This window comes from Diplotaxodon limnothrissa, linkage group LG14 (genome assembly GCF_057381915.1).
Source record: "Diplotaxodon limnothrissa isolate DT_005_m linkage group LG14, D_limnothrissa_male_GT1.1, whole genome shotgun sequence".
NCBI lineage: Eukaryota > Metazoa > Chordata > Actinopteri > Cichliformes > Cichlidae > Diplotaxodon > Diplotaxodon limnothrissa.
The window spans coordinates 4658033-4678851 of NC_140609.1; the positions used below are offsets into that span (position 1 = coordinate 4658033).

At 41.1% G+C, this 20819-nt stretch overlaps 2 protein-coding genes across 2 annotated transcripts in view; both read right to left on the bottom strand.

Annotated features, from left to right (window-relative positions):
• LOC146618254 (kinase suppressor of Ras 1-like) overlaps positions 1 to 20819 on the bottom strand; it is a 61459-nt gene that overhangs the window by 35116 nt on the left and 5524 nt on the right. The window contains exon 3 of the mRNA XM_085371588.1: positions 12403 to 12543. Coding sequence (XP_085227714.1) covers positions 12403 to 12543 — 141 coding nt within the window. The remainder of the gene's footprint in view (positions 1 to 12402; positions 12544 to 20819) is intronic.
• Positions 16722 to 20819, bottom strand: part of cuedc1b (CUE domain containing 1b) — a 142648-nt gene continuing 138550 nt past the window's right edge. The window contains exon 13 of the transcript XR_014906796.1: positions 16722 to 16735. The gene's annotated coding sequence lies outside the window, so the exon portion shown is untranslated. The remainder of the gene's footprint in view (positions 16736 to 20819) is intronic.

A 20819-nucleotide genomic window follows, 5' to 3' on the forward strand; every position in this document is an offset into this window, starting at 1 on the left:
TTTCTTAGGCACCTTATTTGTCGCACCTTTCTGCAACTCCGTTAGTTGGCTAACCTCCCTCCGTGCTACTTTGATCTTGCCCTCTAGCCTCCTTCTCCATGGAGGGTACTGCCCCTTGTCGCTGTTCAACTTGTAGCCAAGCATCTCACTGATCACTGTTGCCGTATTGTAGATCAGCTTGTTAGTGTCGGTAATCGTGGTTGTAGGTATTGCCCATAGTGCTGCATTAACATCATCTAGCAGACCTTCTGAGGGAACTTCACGTAATCTTGGTAACCGGCTACGCGGGATCCAGGTTTCAAGCTTGGCCATGATCCTATTTTTCAGGTCAGTTCCTCTCGCACTCAACGATCCTTCTCCTATCGCACTTGGGGCTATGTACCCAATCTCGGGTGGGGGTGATGATATCTCCCCCCTGACCTGGCGTCCTGACTCCTCCTTGCCGTAGCATTTGTGTTGTACCTCGTCAATCTCTAGCTGTGAGAGCAGTCCCTTCTTTCGAATGTTGGAACACTGAGCTACTAGTTGTTTCGCCGTCATTGTGGATGTTGGGTATCGAAGAATCCATAGGTCCCTCATCCTATTCATGTAGCCCCTTCCGCCGGGGTTACTTGCATAGTAGCATTCCAACAACGCCCTGTTTTCGTCTCTTGCCCACCGATGCCTTCTTGTTCCAGTAGCCCACTTTTCGTCAGGGTGCCCTGGTTCCTCAACACCTGACGCGGACCTTGTTGATCCGGGCGACGTCCGAGCCGGCATGCCTTCATATTTATCTGTCTCGCTCATGTCTGCGGTAGGCTTGCTTAGCATAGGGGGTCTAGCCTTAGGACCCTTACTGGATACAGACGCCCCAGGCAGGAATCGAACTTGCGATCCTCTGTTCCAAAGGCGTGTAGTCTAACCACTACGCTATCCAGCTGCTATATATATATATAGCACAGAAAACAAATGGCAGGAGCAAAACAGCACCAACTGGTAGAGCAGTCGCCCGAGACTACAAGACCAGACTGACCAACCTGTGCACTGCCTGGATCGACTAGAAGAAAGCCCACATATGGATCCTGGAATGCCTAGAACTATGCAAGATCAACAGGACCATAAGAGCCGTCATCAGGAACCCAATGGGGATGTGGCGAACAACACTAGAGCCAAACTTCAAGCCAAGTGGCAGAAGTCACTGTCAAGGCAGGATCTACCAAGGAGATGCTCTCTCCCCACTGCTCTTCTGAATAGGCCTGAAGCCCCTCAGTGAGATTATCAACAAGACTGGCTACAGATGCCGACTACGGAATGAAGCAGTCGTCAACCAACTCTTCCACAAGAATGTCATCAAACTGTCTGCCAGGAGTGAACGAGACATCAATTCACCAGTGATAGATGGCCATGGTGATAGATGTAGATATACTGAGTGATACCAACACAGGGCATACATGTAGCCAAGTGGCTGGCATAATATACAAGAACATCTGTGACCAGTATGGCCTGTAAGTACCAAGGAATCCTTAGCCTCCTGTGAAGACATTTCATTTCTGGAAGAAATGGAAGAAAACGTATGTATGTATATATACATATGGGATGGGCAACTCTCCCCCTTATTTAGAAATGTGTAAGAAAATATGGATTAATTTTTTATCCATTTATTTCTCACCTTCACTATCTCTACTCCATGCAAGTTCACTTTTCCACCCTCCTTCTCATTCACACACATATATTCTGTCTTGCTTCTATCAACTTTCATTCATTTTTGCTCAGTCTTTCCATTTCTACATTCATCAGTTCCTCAAAGTATTACTGCTATCTTTTCGATAGAGGTACTCCCACTCTTTCATTTGTAGCACATTTCCATTTTCATTTCCTTAATAGCTCAATCTTTCTGCCTAGCCAATTGATACAAGTCCCCTTCTCATTCCTTAGTATCCAGTCTCACATTCACTACAAGCCTTTCTCTTCGCCATCTCTCTTTGCTGTATGCCTGGCAATCCAGCACTCCTGTCTACTTTCTTTAACTCCCTGACTATTCTTTGCTAACCCCTTCGTTTGAATACTTTCCTTCACTTCCTTATTCCGCAACTTCCACAAAAAGTCTCCTTCTCCTTTTTCTCTGTGTGGAGGATGCACCAAATACCAAAAATCAAATCACCTTTTCCAGTGAAACAATATGGTACTCTCTCTGAGCTTTTAATCTGAAAGATCTTAATCCAAAAGTATGCATTAAAGAAATGTTAAACCGCCTGTATACGCTGGCGTCTTGTCCTACCTCAGTGTGCTACATATGATTCCAGTTTGCTATGCAGCGCCTTCCATGCGGGCTGACTGTCAGCCTGATCGCCTCCTGCTATTAGCTCCTTAGCGCTTCCTTGTCCACCTGTCACTTCCTCCTCAAGCCAATGTCAGGGGGAAAAAACAAAACTGAGTCACCCTGAGGTTTGAACACTACCTTCACTGTTTGTGTGCACTTTTGTTTACAAAGTGCTTTCAACATGTGTATATCCTTGAATCACTGTGTGTGTGTTGGTATGTGGCTGTGGCTGTGGCTGGTTTGGGTGTGTATAAATAGCTCACTGGGGAGGGACAGAGGCTTACAAAGCAGCTGACTCAACACATTCTAGTTTGAGTGTGTGCTCATCACACAGAGCAGTATGGCTGGTGCTCTTGAAAACACTGCAAAACTCTGTCCAGCCAATGTACTACATACTTACTAACTATAAAACCTTACCATTCTGTTTAGACACCTGGAACAGTACATTAGAAAAATAAAACATATTCAGTATAATGACGTCAAGCTAAACTGTGAATGACAGTTATACATCTGACTAAACTAAAATAGCAAAAAAATGTGAAATGTTAGGAAATACTTTTGTGTTTGTAGCATATCCAATAGCAAAGAAAAACCCACACATATCTCTGACATAGAATAACATCATGTTAGGAAATCTTGCTACCTTTAGGAGTCACCGCAATGTATCATTAGCCTCCATCTCACCCTATCCCAAGCATCTTTCTCTGTCACATCAACCCTTTGCATAGCCTCCTTCACTAAATCCATGAACCTTCTCTGTGGTCTTCCTATTTTCCTCTTGGTTGGTAAGCTCCATATTCAACATCGTTGAGGGCATGAGTTGTTTTTTTATAGCATGTTTAATGACATATCAGAATCTCAGAGATTGACAGAATATACAAAGGGAGATGCAGCAAGATGACAGTTTGTTGAAAGACCTTTGGACAAAACTCTGCGAGTTCTTTGCTTCCATTTTGACTTTTTCTCATCCTATACCAGTGCTGATCTGGAGGTTTTTTATGAGTGGTGACACTTATTGTTCAATGGAAATACTCTGTGCACCCTAAGCGAAGGTGCATGCAGAGCAGTGACGATGTCATTGTTGGCGTATGAAGAGATCAGTGCACTGGGGCCCTTACACCTATCTCCATCTCAGTTACACATATGTGTTGCCAGAAAACCACATCATCTGTAAAACACTGACATTCATTTCACTTATTGAAGACTAAACTTTGGACAGAAAGGCCCACAAAGAAACAGCAACTGAAGCCGCTGCAGTAAAAGCCTGGCAGCACATTAAAAACAGGAAACCCAACATCTGGTGATGTCCATGAAATCAAGACTTCAGGCGCCATTGCCAGCAAAGGGTTTTCAAACAAGTATTAGAAATGAACATTTTGTTTTCAGTTATTTAATTTGTCCAATTACTTTAGAGCCCCTGAAAGAAAGGGATTGTGTTAAAAATGCTTTAGTTCCTCACATTTTTATGCAAGCTTTTTGTTAAACCCACTGGATTAAAGCTGAAAGTCTGCACTTCAACTGCATCTGAGTTGTTTCATTTAAAATTGACAGTGGTGATGTACAGAACCAAAATTAGAAAAAAAAAGTTGTCTCTGTACAAATATTTATGGACCTGACTGTGTCTTTGGACTATGAGAGGAAGTACATAGAAGGGTAGAAATAAGTGCTTGTATGAATTGATGTAAATGAATGGGGCATGTTGTACAGAGCACTTTGCTATATATGAATATGTCCATTTACCACCTATGGTATCAATTTCAAAATCCTACGTTGCCTTGAACTAAGCCTGGAATGGCGCAGCTACATCTGCAGCCTGTCCACAGCATGGACACAAGCATTTCACTACATGTTGTACTGTGTATGTGACAAATAAAATTAGAATTTGATCTTTTAGTTAACCCTAGAACAAGATCATGGACAGAAATGAGCTTTCTCTGAAGGGTGAATGGGCTTTTCCTTAGCAATAAGGTGAGGAGTTCAGCCATTTGGGAGGCACTCAGAGTAGAGTCACTACTCCATATTCAAAGGAACCAGTTGAGGTGGTCACCTCCAAAGTAAGGTGTACCAGCCAGGGTACATCCTACCGGGAGACGTGCAGGCTACACTCTGGACACGCTTGAGAGATTACATGCTTCGGCTGCTGACTTGTGACTCAATTTCAGATAAGCAGAAAAATATACAGTGGGGCAAAAAAGTATTTAGTCAGCCACCGATTGTGCAAGTTCCGCCACTTAAAATGATGACAGAGGTCAGTAATTTGCACCAGAGGTACACTTCAACTGTGAGAGACAGAATGTGAAAAAAAAATCCATGAATTCACATGGTAGGATTTGTAAAGAATTTATCCGTAAATCAAGGTGGCAAATAAGTATTTGGTCACCTCAAACATGGAAAATCTCCGGCTCTCACAGACCTGTAACGTCTTCTGTAAGACGCTTTTCTGTCCCCCACTCGTTACCTGTATGAATGGCACCTGTTTGAACTCATCATCTGTATAAAAGACACCTGTCCACAGCCTCAAACAGTCAGACTCCAAACTCTGCCATGGCCAAGACAAAGAGCTCTCGAAGGACACCAGGAACAGGATTGTAGACCTGCACCAGACTGGGAAGAGTGAATCTACAATAGGCACGCAGCTTGGTGTGAAAAAATCAACTGTGGGAGCAATCATCAGAAAATGGAAGACATACAAGACCACTGATAATCTCCCACGATCTGGGGCTCCACGCAAGATCTCATCCCGTGGGGTCAAAATGATCATGAGAACGGTGAGCAAAGATCCCAGAACCACACGGGGGGACCTGGTGAATGACCTGCAGAGAGCTGGGACCAAAGTAACAAAGGTCACCATCGGTAACACACTAAAACGGCAGGGAATCAAATCCCGCAGTGCCAGACGTGTTCCGCTGCTGAAGCCAGTGCATGTCCAGGCCCGTCTGAAGTTTGCCAGAGAGCACATGGATGATACAGCAGAGGATTGGGAGAATGTCATGTGGTCAGATGAAACCAAAGTAGAACTTTTTGGTATAAACTCAACTCGTCGTGTCTGGAGGACGAAGAATACCGAGTTGCATCCCAAGAACACCATACCTACTGTGAAGCATGGGGGTGGAAACATCATGTTATGGGGCTGTTTTTCTGCCAAGGGGACAGGACGACTGATCCGTGTTAAGGACAGAATGAATGGGGCCATGTATCGTGAGATTTTGAGCCAAAACCTCCTTCCATCAGTGAGAACTTTGAAGATGAAACGAGGCTGGGTCTTCCAACATGACAATGATCCAAAACACACCGCCCGGGCAACAAAGGAGTGGCTCCGTAAGAAGCATTTGAAAGTCCTGGAGTGGCCTAGCCAGTCTCCAGACCTCAACCCCATAGAAAATCTGTGGTGGGAGTTGAAAGTCCGTGTTGCTCGGCGACAGCCCCAAAACATCACTGCTCTCGAGAAGATCTGCATGGAGGAATGGGCCAAAATACCAGCTACTGTGTGTGCAAACCTGGTAAAGACCTATAGTAAACGTTTGACCTCTGTTATTGCCAACAAAGGTTATGTTACAAAGTATTGAGTTGTATTTTTGTTATTGACCAAATACTTATTTGCCACCCTGATTTACGAATAAATTCTTTACAAATCCTACCATGTGAATTCATGGATTTTTTTTTTCACATTCTGTCTCTCACAGTTGACGTGTACCTCTGGTGCAAATTACTGACCTCTGTCATCATTTTGGGGGGGGAACTTGCACAATCGGTGGCTGACTAAATACTTTTTTGCCCCACTGTATATAGCTGGATAATGTATTGTTATTTTAGATTTTAACTTTTATTAACGTGGCTGTCATGAATTTTCGAATAACATACACAACGTGCATGATTTCTAATGCACTGTACAATGCGCCACACTTTTTAGTCAGAATATATTAGTTATTAGTTATTGAAGTAACATGCTTTCATATCATAATTAACATCGGTTTAAGTGGCAAGTTTTTTGTTGTCTGTTTGGAGTATAACCTGTTGCGTTCATAATGCACGACCCGAGGTGCCCCACATAACCGGCATGATTCATTATTGAAGAAAATGCCTTTTTTTGGTTTTTGACATTATCTATGAAATAGTTTAAATTTAACTTAATATCTGACTGTTTCTTAGTTTGAGACTACTCAGCTTAATTTTTTTTCTCTAGTTTAGTCGACTTGGAAATTAGTCACCAGCCATTCCTAGTTTAAATCGACCTCTGCTTCGTTTTTCCCCTTGACGCACTCGGGTGTGGACCAAAACAACCACACCGAGACCCTTTGTTGGAGGTGGCCTAAGCTGTTCATTTATGGAATGAATGTGATCAGAACTGATCCAAACCAACTATCAGATACCCAAATTTGAGATAAAAAAAAACATCCCGTTGCCACTTATGCTTTATATTCAATGTTTTTAGAGCACTCTGTAACTATATAATTAATTGCCCATCCTATTTAGAGCATCTTTTCAGTGGAATAAGTTGCCTTATGCAATTAGAGAATTGGCTTCTATTCATAATTTTAAAAATCACCTAAAAGCCTATTTAGGCAGTTTTTAATTTATTTGTAAAAATTGTAGAGGGTAATGTCACTTGTAATGGAAATTGTGTATTTTGTTTGAGTGTTTTTTTTTAATAATTTTTAATATTTACATGTTTACATTTTCAGAATTGTAAAACCTTATTGTGGATGTAAGAGCCAAATTATGTGGACATTTTTGCATCCAACTCATTGTGTAACATTTTATTTGGTGGTATTTGATGGTTTGGGCCCCAGGAAGACTAGCAACCACTGTTGTGGAAGCTAATGGGGTTCCTTATAAATAAACAAATAAACAAATGTGGCAAGGTACTATAAATGCGCAAAGGTCATATGCAATGTTCCCTCTAAGCTGCGCACATGCGCAATTGCGTACTGCTGGCACAGTCTCTGCGCACAGAAAATCTGCATTGCGCACAAAAAAAAAATCTAACCTGAATTGCAATTAAAATTATTACTGTTTTGCAGTGTTAGTCAGTACGTGACTGGCGGCTCCCATATGGGATTAGAACGATGCCACCTTATCCCATAGTCCAGCCAATGATGTGATTCACATTCGTATATACGCAGCTAATCAATGTGGTTGACAGGCTATGACAGCGTCCTTATGTGCGACACCGGTGTTTTAGCTAGCAAAGCGGCGTGGCTGATGTGGAGTGAAGCCACGTTAATGACAACGTGTACAACCATTGGAGATGTGAGCAGGACAGACGGAACAATTGACGGAAAAAGTGTGGACTTTATACCAGTTTTTAAATTGTGTTGATAGGTCACGTAAAACCAGAGTTATGATAAAAATATTTGCAATGTTTGGTTTTTTCCTGAATACTATCGTTGTTTATATTTACTGCGGGAAGAAACCGTAAAAACAGCGTTTTATAAGGAAAACGCTTGAAAGCAAAAACAAAACCAAAAAAACTCCACCCTTTCCTATTGGTGGAAAAATGTACCATGTCGACCAATCAAAAAATGATATGGCAACATGGCATTTAGATGTTTAGGAAGGGGGGAAGTTTTGGAGTGACGGCAGTGGTTTGAGATTTGCAACGTTTAGCGCAAATCTTGTGTAGTTAGTGTGTAGTGTAGTCCAAGGGTGTAGATTTGGTTTTGGCATTGGTGGGGACGGATGATTCAACCACCAAACCCTGCCCTGTTTCTTTTTGTTTTTCCCTTTTTGACTTTGCTTCTTGATAAAAAAAAAAAAAAGGAGAAATATACTTGCCAACATATGCTATTCTATATGCTTTTAAACCATTTAAAATTACAATTCATCTTTTTATATGTGAATTATATAATGTTAAATTACAAAATACATGCAGTCACACATGTGCACCACCAAGTCATCATTAGGGATGGGTACCGGTATCCGGTGCCATGATGGCACCGGTTTTGACATAAACGGTAGTAACCAGACCGAAAAGCAGCGCACATTTCGGTGCTTTATTTCGGTGCTTTTTTTCCTGAGATGTCATACACTTTAGATTCTAGCCAATCATTTTACCTTTGCAAGCGTAGTAGGCGGGCCCAGGTACGTACGTTCTTTTAGAGCAGAGCTACAGATTAAAAATGCCCAAGGCGAAGCGGTCAAAAGTCTGGCTGTACTTCACAGCAAAAGATGCAAACTCAGCAGCCTGCAATAAGTGCTTTAAGGTGATACTGTGATACTGTCAAAGGAGGTAACACCTCAAATCCGATGAAACACCTGGCGACGCATAGCGGGGTTTTTTAAAAGCCGAGAAATGCACCGTATTTGATAGCTTGCTGCGAGACCTCACACAGAGCACATCTACTGCGGGTGTGGTGCCTGTTATCGGTCCCGGAGTTAGCAACATCCCCCAAAAACCCGAAGAGGAGAGTCCTGGCCCCTCGCCCTGCCAGTGTAGCAGAAATGATGACGGATGATGATGGCAGCAGCAGCCGTTCTTCTCTGCGTGAGTAGCTTAATGTTGTTCGTGTGTAATTTACGTTGAGTAGGCTAACCACGTTATTACATTAATGCACGTATGGTGAACTAGCAAACACCGTCGTAGTTACATGCAGATGTCTTCTTGTTTGATGGCAGATACTCCCTTCACCCTAGCAAAAAAAACTTAAATGACCAAAGAAAAAGTGGTAAACAGCTAAACATGAGAGGTTTTTGGACAAAGTTTGTGTTCTTCATTCTTTAAGCACCGGTACCGTTTCAAAAGTACCAGTTTGGTACTGGTATCGGATAAAACCTAAACGATACCCATCCCTAGTCATCATCCAATTTCACCTGTGATCTTGTATCACCATTCCTCTCTGAGCTTTGTGTTGGTTCTTCTGTCACCTGACAAATAGGACATACATGACAATAAGAATAAAATGTGTAGCTGCTTCAGTATTTCTGTCAATTTGTGCAGATCTTGACTCATCAGTAATGTTTGTAGGGTGAGTGCATTTTTAACTACCTCATGATATTTTGTCTCAAAAATTAACCCTATGAATATATCAGTACCATTAGGATGAAATCATTGTGTGACCAAAATTTTAACGTTAGACGTATAATTTCAACAGCCTCTGTAAACTAATATCCTGGCTTACTCGATGCTGCCGTTTTCTCTGACAGTTTCAATCAAAATTAGAAATGCTACTCTGAGACTGAGATAACTAATACTGCTGCCTGTTGTGCAGTTAGTTTCCAAAATACATTATTCATGGTTACATACAATTTTAGACTGATGTGGGCCAAAGCCTAGCATAGCCTGTAACGTTATTGTGACGGACACATTTTATGAGTGAACTTGACTTTAAGCGACTTACAGGTTTCTTTGAAAAATACTTTCTTATATCCAGGTTCTTCCTTTTTGCTGTCATCCTCCTCTCCTCCTTGCAGGTCCTTGCAGCGCAGGCTTGCTGCTGCTAAAACTAAACAGAGCTCCCTGAAAGGCACAGCCAATCACATTGGCCATATTAGTCACACGAGGTAGGACTCCAGTAGAGAATGTAATTTAACTCTTTCTGCACCGCTGGGTGAATGAGACGTTGACAGATCTTTTTTTTTCCTTTCTATCGGTTTTGCTTTTCTTTACTCAAAGAGACCAAATTATTGGTGGGGACAATTCAATAATAGCTGAATATTGGTGGGGACATGTCCCTTCCGTCCATGCCAAATCTACACCCTTGGTGTAGTCAATAGTTTTGTTGTGTGTGTCAGAACAATGAGGCGACTGCTGAATGTTACAGCAGTTACAGGAGTGATACATCTCCTGTTGTCAGGCCTGCAGGTATCAGGCTGTTGTTCTCCTTTATCTCATAGTGGACAGAAATTATTTTTTGGAGTGGCACAAATAATTTGTGTGGCATCAAATTTGATGCAGAACAGCTGATTGTTCTGTAAATAGTTTGAAATGTTTATTTAAAAAAATGTCTTGGCTGCATTTTTAGATAAACAGCTGCAAAAAACTTTTTTGCAAAACTCAGTTACTTTTTTGAAGAAGTAACTATATAATTAATTGCCCAACATTGGTCATTATATACTGTACTTTGCAGACAGAGAGTTACAGGACTCTCTCCCAGACCACAGACTCATACTCATAATACAAGTCAGAGCTTTATAAAAAAAAAAAAGAAAGAAAGAAAGTTTTGTTTTCAAAATTGGAGTTCAAGTTATTTTTACTTCCAATAGTGTTAACATACTACACAGGTCATGAACAAGATTTTTTAAATTTTCATTGTAAGTGGGCTAAAGCACTTAATTAAAAGTAGTATAACATAAATGTAAATGCTGTAATTTGATTATTTTAATAAACCATGTAACTTGGATGGATTCGATGCTGGTGTGACCACAGTGCACACGTCTGCTGTCGCTCACAGTGGTCCAAGGGACCGCTCAGGGAGTTTGTGTGTTTGCTCAGACACATGAAAAATTAGAGGGAACATTGGTCATATGGCCTAGCAGCTAGCTGTAAAATGAACATAAATTCTCTATGTTTTTCAATAGTGTTATTGGGTAATACCCCAATAACACATCAATCCTTTGTGGCGGAGGGGTAAAAATATCAGTAGGCAGAACAAGATTCTGGAGTTTCCAGATGGTACTCTAATTAGTCTACAGCTGAGAAAAAGATTTTGTGAAATGTATGGATATTTTTCATTTGTGACACCCACGTTGCAGGTATGGAAGTAGGGGTGGGTGATATATCAAATATACTCAATGTATCACAACCTTTTTGACATACGCTGGTTAAAATGGTTTTATTGTAACCATCCACTATAAATTTCAATGACACTATTAAGCTGTCTGCAGGTAATTCACTATCAGTTTTTTTTCCCACATGCTGTGAATGCATCATTAATCCTCTCCCAACTGGAAATATTTCTACCTGGCATGCATGTTTATATACTACCAGATAGGGAAAAATATGTAGACAGCGGGAGTTTCAGGGAATGAGACTCGCTGTAATTTGGATTTCACAAAGAGGACGACAAACAAAATGTGGTCATTTGCAAAACATGCTGTAATACTACTGCCACTAAAGGTATAGGTACCACAAATTTATCCCAACAGCTGAAAAGTCATCCACTGTAAAATGAAGAATGTTTTAAAGTCTGCATATCAACCTCTCCCCACACACCAAAGAAAACATTAAATAATTCTAGTAATAGTTCTTTTGTTTCTGTAATTTGAGACATACTGTGACAGTACTGTCATTGTGAAAAACCTCTGTGTGCAACTGATGGTTAAAAAATGGTTAAAATGAAACATTTCAATTCATTCAGATTTTTCGTATTCAAAGTAGGAAAAAAATATTGAATTTTTGATTGAGTATACCAATCCATTTTAAGCACTATATGATTGAAAATAAATAATTATTTTAACATATCATAATATGTATCGTGTATCATGATATAGCCAAAAAATATTGTGATATTAGATTTTCCTCATATAGCCCAGCCCTATATGGAAGTTTAAAATAAAACAGCATATAAAAATATTTTATATATTTTATTTTCCATTACTGTGAAATACAGCTAGTATACCATTCAGAAATTGTCTTTGGATATCTATTGCAATGCATTTTTTTTTATTAGTGTTTAAATATGGAACTTTAGATTACGGCTTTTTTAACATATATTTTACTTAGTCAATACACAAGCATTTAGTGTATCTGTCCCAAATTCCAGATCCAGGTTCAATTTTGAAAAATTTCAAACTTATGTCTTTCAGTTTTGTTGAGTTCAACAGATGAAAAAAAAGCCTGAAAGTAGATGAAAGGCCCATTGTTCAAAGTATTTCATATAGGAAGCTAAAATTTCACAGCAATCGTTATATATGTCCAAATTTTAAACCATAAAATTTACAGGCAAATCAGTGACGGGACCAAGAAAATGTAATGATTTGAGATGGATTGACCCTAGAAATGTAATGCAAGGTGAAAAAGAACTGGCCTTGAATTGTGTATAATAAGATGTGCACTAGTAGATAAATAATGTGTAATAATAATGTGTGTTTTTCCATATACAAGACAAATTGTGTTCCACAAATATAGTCAGGTCAAAAAAATAAATAAAAGTACACATACAGACCTGTATGAACTGTGGCGTGAGGTCAGCTGTGAGGAGCCAGTCCTCCAGTCTTGGGTACTGAGCGAGAGCTTCAGGTCTTTCTCCTTCTGGTATCCTCTGCCTCAGCTGTAGCTGTGTCCACATGTACTTGGTCAGCTTCACCTATAGTGGAAGGCAACAAATACAATGTTTCACTCACTAAGGCACATAAAGAAGAAGATAAAGTCTGATAAGTATTATGCTCCAGTGACATAAGCAGTATAATGGAACAACTTTAACCTCCTAGGACCTGGTGTCCACATATGTGGACATCACATTTTGGGTTGTCTAGACCAAAATACTAAATTTTGCTCTACATTTATCCTGCCACTGTTCTATCGAAATTTAAAACGAATGTCCTCATATGTGGATCTCATTTTTCTCAGAAAAAAAAATCAGGTAAAAAAATAAAACTCAGGTAATCCTTGTTTTTACATTCATCAGGTCCCAATCAGCCCAAATAGCAAAGAGAAATTAAAATGCATGCCATGAAAGAGTTCGGGTCTAAGGAGGTTAATGTACAGTCGTGTCAGTGTCCAAATATATATGACCTAAGTGTTGTTGTTTTTTTTTTCTCAGCTTTCATTTAATTGTATCCACATTTAAATTGGATGAAGGGTTTTTAGGAGTTTCAGCTCCTTAACATGTGTCACCCTCTTTTTAAAGGCACCAAATGTAATTGGATAGTTGACTCAAAGGCAATTTCATGGGCACGTGTGGGCAATTCCTTCATTATGTCATTATCAGTTAAGCAGATAAAAGGCCTGGAGTTGATTTGAGGTGTTGTGTATGCACTTGGAAGATTTTGCTGTGAACAGACAACATGCATTTAAAGGAGCTCTCCATGCAGGTGAAACGAGTCACCCTTAAGCTGCAAAAACAGAAAACACATCTGAGAAATTGTTACACTATTAGAAATGGCAAAGTTTAGTACATCCTGAGAAAGAATAAGAAGAAAGAAAGTGTTAGGTTTTGTATTGTTGATTGTCATTTATGCTTAGAAATATTTAACCATATATGCTTAGAGGTGTATAATCAATTGTGTAGTGATAGGATGTGTGATCTTTAGCAGGCTGCAAAGGCTTGGTGTGCATTCCAGGAATGCACACCTACATCCTGGGAGCATGGGAAGAGGTCGTACCTTGTTTTATTGTTTTGCGGTAGGATTAACGTAGCTATGTCAGTTTTAGTCTAAGTGCTTTTTTACATATAGATGAACTGTTGGATTTTCCAGACCAGCAGGTTAAGGGAAGTCGTTTATGGGGCCACACTCTGACCCCACACACACACACACACACACACACACACACACACACACACGCACACGCACAGGCAAGGTACTCTTTGTTTGTATGTAGACGTCATATGTTAATGAACCTATATATATTCATGTAACCTCAATAAAAGAGCAGTGTTACGGGGGAGCGGACGAGAGCAACTGGGGTCAAGCGAAGGAATGGCGTTTGTCCGGTTCTCTCCCGTGCACGAGAAACATGAAGAACTTTGCCTACTTCGTGTCTTGCTTGCTGTGTAATTATATTGTCTTCAACGTTCCAGCGAATAGGTTCAAGCTACAAACCTATCATTAATAAAGAAAGAAAGAAAGAAAGAAAGGAAGAAAGGAAAGAAGAAAGCACTGGTAAACTCAGCAACACAAAAAGACAATACCAGTGGATGATCACAGAATCATTTATGGTAATGAGAAACCCCTTCACATCAGCCAGCCAAGTGAACAACACTCTCCAGGGGGTAGGCTTATCAATATCCAAAAAGGAAAGACTGCATAAAAGTAAATACAAAGGGTTCACCTCAAGAATAGAAAGGTTAGACTGACTTTGCTTACAAAACAAACAAACAAACAAAAAAAGCAACATCTAAAAAAGCCAGCACAGATCTGGAAAAACATTCTTTGGGCAGATTAAACCAAAATCAACCTCAACCAGAATGATGGCAAGAAAAAAGCATGTTGAAGGTGTGGAACAGCTCATGATCCAAAGCATACCACATCATCTGTAAAACACAGATGGCTTGAGCTTGGTGCTGGCTTGAGCGTAGCACTTGGTGCTCCTCCCAGCCCCCATAAATAAACTTGTGTTTATTGATGATGTAACACAGGACAGAAACATCCAAATGAATTCAGGTTGGTGTTCAGACACATACTGTCTGCTCAAATCCAGCTAAATGCAGACAAATTAATTGGGCGGCCTTTCATAATACAGATGGACAATGACCCAGAACATACAGCCAAAGCAAACCAGGATTTTATTAAAGCAAAGAAGTGGAATATTCCTTCCTTACAAAGAAATATGGATTTTTCATATTCCTTTGTAACTACACCTAATAGCTTGGGTACTCATTTTAATGAAATTAAAATAAGCAGTAGCTAAAGGGCAGGTAGGACATATTTTAAATTTAGACCTGTGTATCATATCAACCATAAATGTCAAGTAACGCACATATGTAAAGCAGTAGTAAGAAATGACACAGACCAGCCTGAGGAAATCCCCCTGACTAGTGGTCCACACCAGACATCTGCTCTTTAACGGTCATATCAACTGTTAAACCGAGTGTGAAGTAACTGATGTCTCTGACATCACTGGCACACAGCTGATGATGCCCACCAGTACTGTTCCATTGGAAGAGACACCTCTTTGGACGCTTACCCTAACCCTTAAATGTTGCTTGTAGTGAAGCAACAGACACAAAATATAGTAGCAATCAGTGAAGCGAGCAAAAAGCTAGTTTTATTATACTAAGCAAGAAAAACGCAGAGTGACAAATAGTAGAAATACAAAATGCAAGAAAAACAGGGAAAAAGTACTGTCTGCTTCAGGCCCAAATAAAAGGGAGAGTTTGATGCACCATTTGATGCACTGATCAAGTATTACTTACAGGAGAAGCAGGTGATTATGTGACAGAAGGTCTACAAAAAACACGCAGAGGTGGTACAAATGCAAAAAATCCAAAACGTTTGAAGTCCAGTGCGATGTTTCTACAGTCTGTCATCTAACTTGTAGAAGATTTTAGAGCACTTTACGCCTACTGACATCAAAATGCTGACATTCTTTTCCAGCAGGACTTATAAGATCCCACCTTCGCGGTTCCAAAACTATTAGCAAACAGTGACCCCTTTATTACTGTGCTTAATTGACAAGAATCCCATGAAAAACACCCAATTCAGATTATAAACAAGCTAAAACCACTATAAGAGAAAATTGGGCTTAAATAGTACATTTCCAGTGGCACAAGCTGATTACCTGCATCCTGGAATATTAGGGGCCACATTAAAAAAAACATATATCGCTCATCTTAGAGATGAAGTCGAAATTCTGAGATTAACGTCTAAATTTTACTTGAGAAAAAAAAAGTCAAAATATTATTTCGCGAAAAAAGTCAAAATGTACTGCTGAAAAAATGTTGCAGAATCTGCATCTGAGCAGAAGAAGAAAAAAAACAAAGAAGAATTGCAGGGGACACAGAACGATGAAGACAACGATGAATTAACTTTCTTATGAGACCTAGCCTTAATCTAAAAGTCTAATCATTTTACGTCAACAGATCTAATACACCTACATTGTTCTAGGATAAATCATCTATGTGGTTTTGTTCACACATCCATCTGTGCACTCTGACATCTGACAATAGTCATCTGAAAAGATGCACAAAAAAAGAGGGGGGTGTGCAAACGAATCTGTTCAGACAAGATAAAAGAAAAGGTACAAAAAGGTCAGAAGGAGGAGGAAAACTTCTAAGAGGAAACAGAGTGGAGAGAAAAATGACAAAAGAGAAAGCAAGAGACTGCAGTTGGGAAACCACATGGGGCTTTCCAAACTCTAATCAACACTTTACAGACTACCCTATTCAGCCACAGAGAAGAGCCTTGCTGTGGCTAAATTGTTCCACTATATTAACTGTGTTCAAAGTCCCCTCAAAATCTACCTTTGCAGAATTATTTTAACTGAAATTCCAGCAACAACTGTCAACTGTGATCTGTATATTGGCTTGAACAAACAATAACTTGACTTCAGATGAATAAAAACCTACCAACAATCTTATACATGTTGTATATCTACAATGTAAAGTGCCTTGAGGTAAACGTGTGAATTTATGCTACATAAATAAAATTGAATTGAAATTGAATTCAGTATTCGCCAAAGGAAAGGGAGAAAGAGAACGACCAAAGTGATGAACAGACAGCGTTACACCAACTGTAAACACCTTTGCCCTATAACATGCAAGGCCAGCCAGACGAGGAACACGTCCTTCTTCTCCTCCCACTGTCTTCCAAGTCAGTTGACTTTCTTGCCAAACAGGCCTTGCTCATAATGCGTGGGGAGAGCCACAGCTAAATTTAGCCTCCTGCTACACATACACACAAGAAGCACTTGGTGCTCCTCCCAGCCCCCAAGAGAGTGAGCAGTAACAGCCACTCTTCAGTTGCACCGCATATCCACATGCACACAAAATATACTGAAAAACTCAGACCAGCCCATCTGGTACCATCTTGATCTTGAGCTGGTCAGTTAAGTACCAAAGGGTTTTTTTAATCAGTTTAACTGCTTTGGTGTTAATGAAATCAACAGGTGCACTAGAGGGGCAACAATAATATAACCCAAACCAAAACAGGAATGGATTTACTTTTCTGACTGAAAGGGTCAGTGTCACTACTGCATGAGGCAACACCTGGACCCTACAGAATAGGTAGTCCAGCGGCTCCAGGATGGCACCTCAATAGGTCCCAGAAGATTTGCTTTGTCTTCCAGCACAGTCTTAAGAACATGGAGGAGATTCATGGTAGAAGGTCGTTAACCCATCAGCAGGACATCTGCTCTCTTTTATGCAAGGAGGAAGAAGAGAAGCACTGCCAAAGCCTTACAAACATCCATTCTATTCATTTTATATAGCGCCAAATCACAACAGGTGCCTCAAGACACTTTATATTGTAAGGTTAAAAACTTACAATAATTGAGAGAAAAAATTCCCATTTAACAAGAAGCAAACCTCTAGTAGAACCAGGCTCAGTGAAGGGCAGCCATCTGCCACAACTGGTTTGGGTGATGGGAGAGAGACAAGACAAGCGGTGTGTTAGCAAATAGACAGTTAGCAAGCAAGCAAACAAGAACCATTCATGGGAAGCCGCCAGCAGCTTACTGTGAGCTGGTTCCACAGACAACGGGTCTAAAAGATGAAGAACCTGCCTCCTAGGAACCACAAACAAGCCAGCAGTCTGAGACCAAAGCACTCTGTTAGGTGATGAGCCCTATGCACATTAAAAGATGACGGGACCTGGAGGAACGCACTGCGGAGTGGTAGAAGCAGCGCAGAGCTAGCAGGGCCAATGAGAGAACGTGACTGACTGGTGTAACGACTACTGTAAAGAACTCCCAACAAAGGCTGCCCTATGTGTTGTGCTCGTTCAATAGTAACCCATACATGTTATAGTGGTAGCCACCTGTCTAGCACAAGCCTTGCCGTCAGCGGAGGCATCAACTGGGATGGTGGCTGACCTCACCGCCATGCATGATACAGTGCACCAGTGCCAGCTGGAGAGACTATGATACCAGTCCAAGTGCCAGACAAAAACACTGGAAGGCCTGGTTGCTCGGGCTGGCTCCTCTCCGGCACCTATGCCGCTCCCTCCAGAAGTGACAGGGACACTCCACAGGATGTGGGAGGGAGATGATCCCGAACATTCTGCTAACATTCGCTACACCCACCGGGACATCGGTGACCAGTACTAGATATCTGTTTCGTGTGTCTTTCATCACATGCATAACATCCCAGATTACATAGCGAGACCACCAGGCTCTCCGTGGATTGATGTTGGATCTAGAAGGCAGCACAGATGGAGGTGGAAGAGGAAGCAAACAGGCGTCGTGCTATGGCTAAGGAAGGAATCACACAAGCCACCTCTTCTGAGCCTATATCTCTCCAATGCCAGATCCCTTGTGCATAAAATGGATGACCTGGAATTGCAAAAAGCGGGAAATCGCTAAATTCATGACTGCTGTGCCTTAATCGTCACGGAAACCTGGTTTCACCCGGGAATACCCAAAAGCTTGTGCAACAATGGGGCAATTATAAACAGACACTGCTCCTCGAACCTCAAGTACATGTCTGTAAGATGCTGGCATTTTTTTTCTTTTTTTACCAAGAGAACTAACAGTAGTGATTATCACAGCTGTGTACATTCTACGTGATGCCAGTGTAAACATCCAACCTGCTGAATACCATTAAGGAACACCAGCGTCCCACCCTGGGGTGATTTTAATAAGGTCGACATGAAGACTGTATTCCCAAAATTCTATCAGCATGTCAAAAGTCCCACCAGGGGAGAGGACACTCTAGATCCTGTCTAGCTCTCCCTCCTGTTCTCACCAACCTACACCCCTTCAGATGCAGTCCAGGCCTACCACAAAGACTATTACAACCTGTCCTGGCCTGCTTCACAAAGACAGACTAGAACATATTTGAACACTAGGACCTAGAAACATTCACAAAATCAGTACTGGACTATATCAAGCTCTGTATCGGAAATGTGACTGTGGACAAAAACATTTGGGTTTTCCCAAACCAAAAACCATGGATGACCAGCCATGTCCGCACACTACTCAAAGCCAGTACGCTGTCTTCAGGTCGGGCGACAGAGCTTTGTACAGGGCTGCTCAAGGTGATCTGAAAAGAGGAATTAAAAAAGCCAAGACAGACCATAAAAGAAGCATAGAGTCCCACCTGTCCAGCAACAACACATGGGAGGTGTGGCAGGGCATAAACCACAGAGGCTGTGCTGTGAAAACAGAAAACCTGAGTAGCTGGCAGAAGATTAATTGCTTCTTAGACAGCTTTGAAACACCACAACACCAGCCCTCATCTGCTTCAGCCATGCTACCATCCTCACCCGGTTCCTGCACCACTCCACTCACTGTAAAGGAGCAGTGTCCTCAGGACGTACAAACTGGACTCCAACCTGCTGCTGACCTTCTACCGCTCGCCCATTGAGAGCCTGCTGACATACTGCATCACAGTAGCACAGCTGCACTAAAGAAGATAGAGTGAAGCTTCAGAAGCTCACCGGCTGCCCTCTCCCCTCCCTGATAGACATTTATTCCTCCCGCTGCCTCAGCAGAGCAACAAAAATCATCAAGGACAGCTCCCACCCTGGTTTTGACCTGTTCAACCTGCTTCCCTTAGGAAAGCGCTGTAGGTGCATCAGCCCAAAGACTGACAGACTTAAGAACAGTTTCTTCCCAAAAGCCACAACCACTGAACTCACACACGCACTGACAACACGGTTTCACCCCCCAATCCCAATGACCCCTATATACAGACTACACAACTACCATCACCACTTAAGTTGCATGCAATAGCCCACACTGTAAATATATAACACTATTTTTCCCCAGTTATTTGTATATTTGTACATTTAATATTTTTGATCAATATTTTTGTTCATATGTATATAGTGCTGCAGAACTGTGCACCTCTGCACCCCCACTTTCTTTCCCACCTGTCTGCACTGAGTAGGAGGATGCTCTGTAATCTTATTGTACATGTGTATAGTGACAATAAAGACATTCTATTCTATTCTATTCTATTCTATTCTATTCTATTCTTCTACTCACACCCAGTTGTTGATTACAGGATATCTGCTTTGCACGTTTGAGAATTATACCAGGGAGTCAAGTACTTCTGATTTGAGACTTTTTTCCCGAGGTGCCACATTGTCCATGGTTGTATGCAGTAAAGAGGTAACACTTTTAACAAGATAATCGACTTTTGTGGGAGTAGAGTTTAGGTAGCTGATCTGCACTGCTTTGAGACATGGTACTGAAGTAGGTAATGGTGGAGGAATTATATTCTTAAATTTAGTTACAGACACTTTCAGAAAGATATCTGCTATAATGAAATGTATTCCCAACTGCTGTATAATACATTATTGTAAAAGTAAATGTTATTAAGAAATGATTAGACAAAAGAAGGTTTTCAGGGAAAAGGAAAAACAAAATGACACTGAATAGGCCACTGGTGCAAATGTCTTTGAACAAACAAGCAGAAACAGACTTCATGAGGATGGCCTGAGGGCCTGATGTCCTCCAGTTGGCCAAGTGCTCACTGCCTGGCACTATGGAGCGAGGCTGGCATTTGCCATAGAATAGCAAAATGGTTAGGTCCACCCTGTGCTTTTCACAGATGAGAACTGGTTCATTTTGAGCATCCGACACTTTCAGGTTGCATCTAAGAATGTCCAGGAGCTCCCCCAGGACACAGACTGTCATCTCATTAAGAGCATGCTCCGACGTTGTCTGGCATGCATGCAAGTACACAAGTATATGGGGGCAATAAACTAATGAGTACCATCTTGAGTTGCTGTAGTGATATTTCGACAAAAGACTATTGTG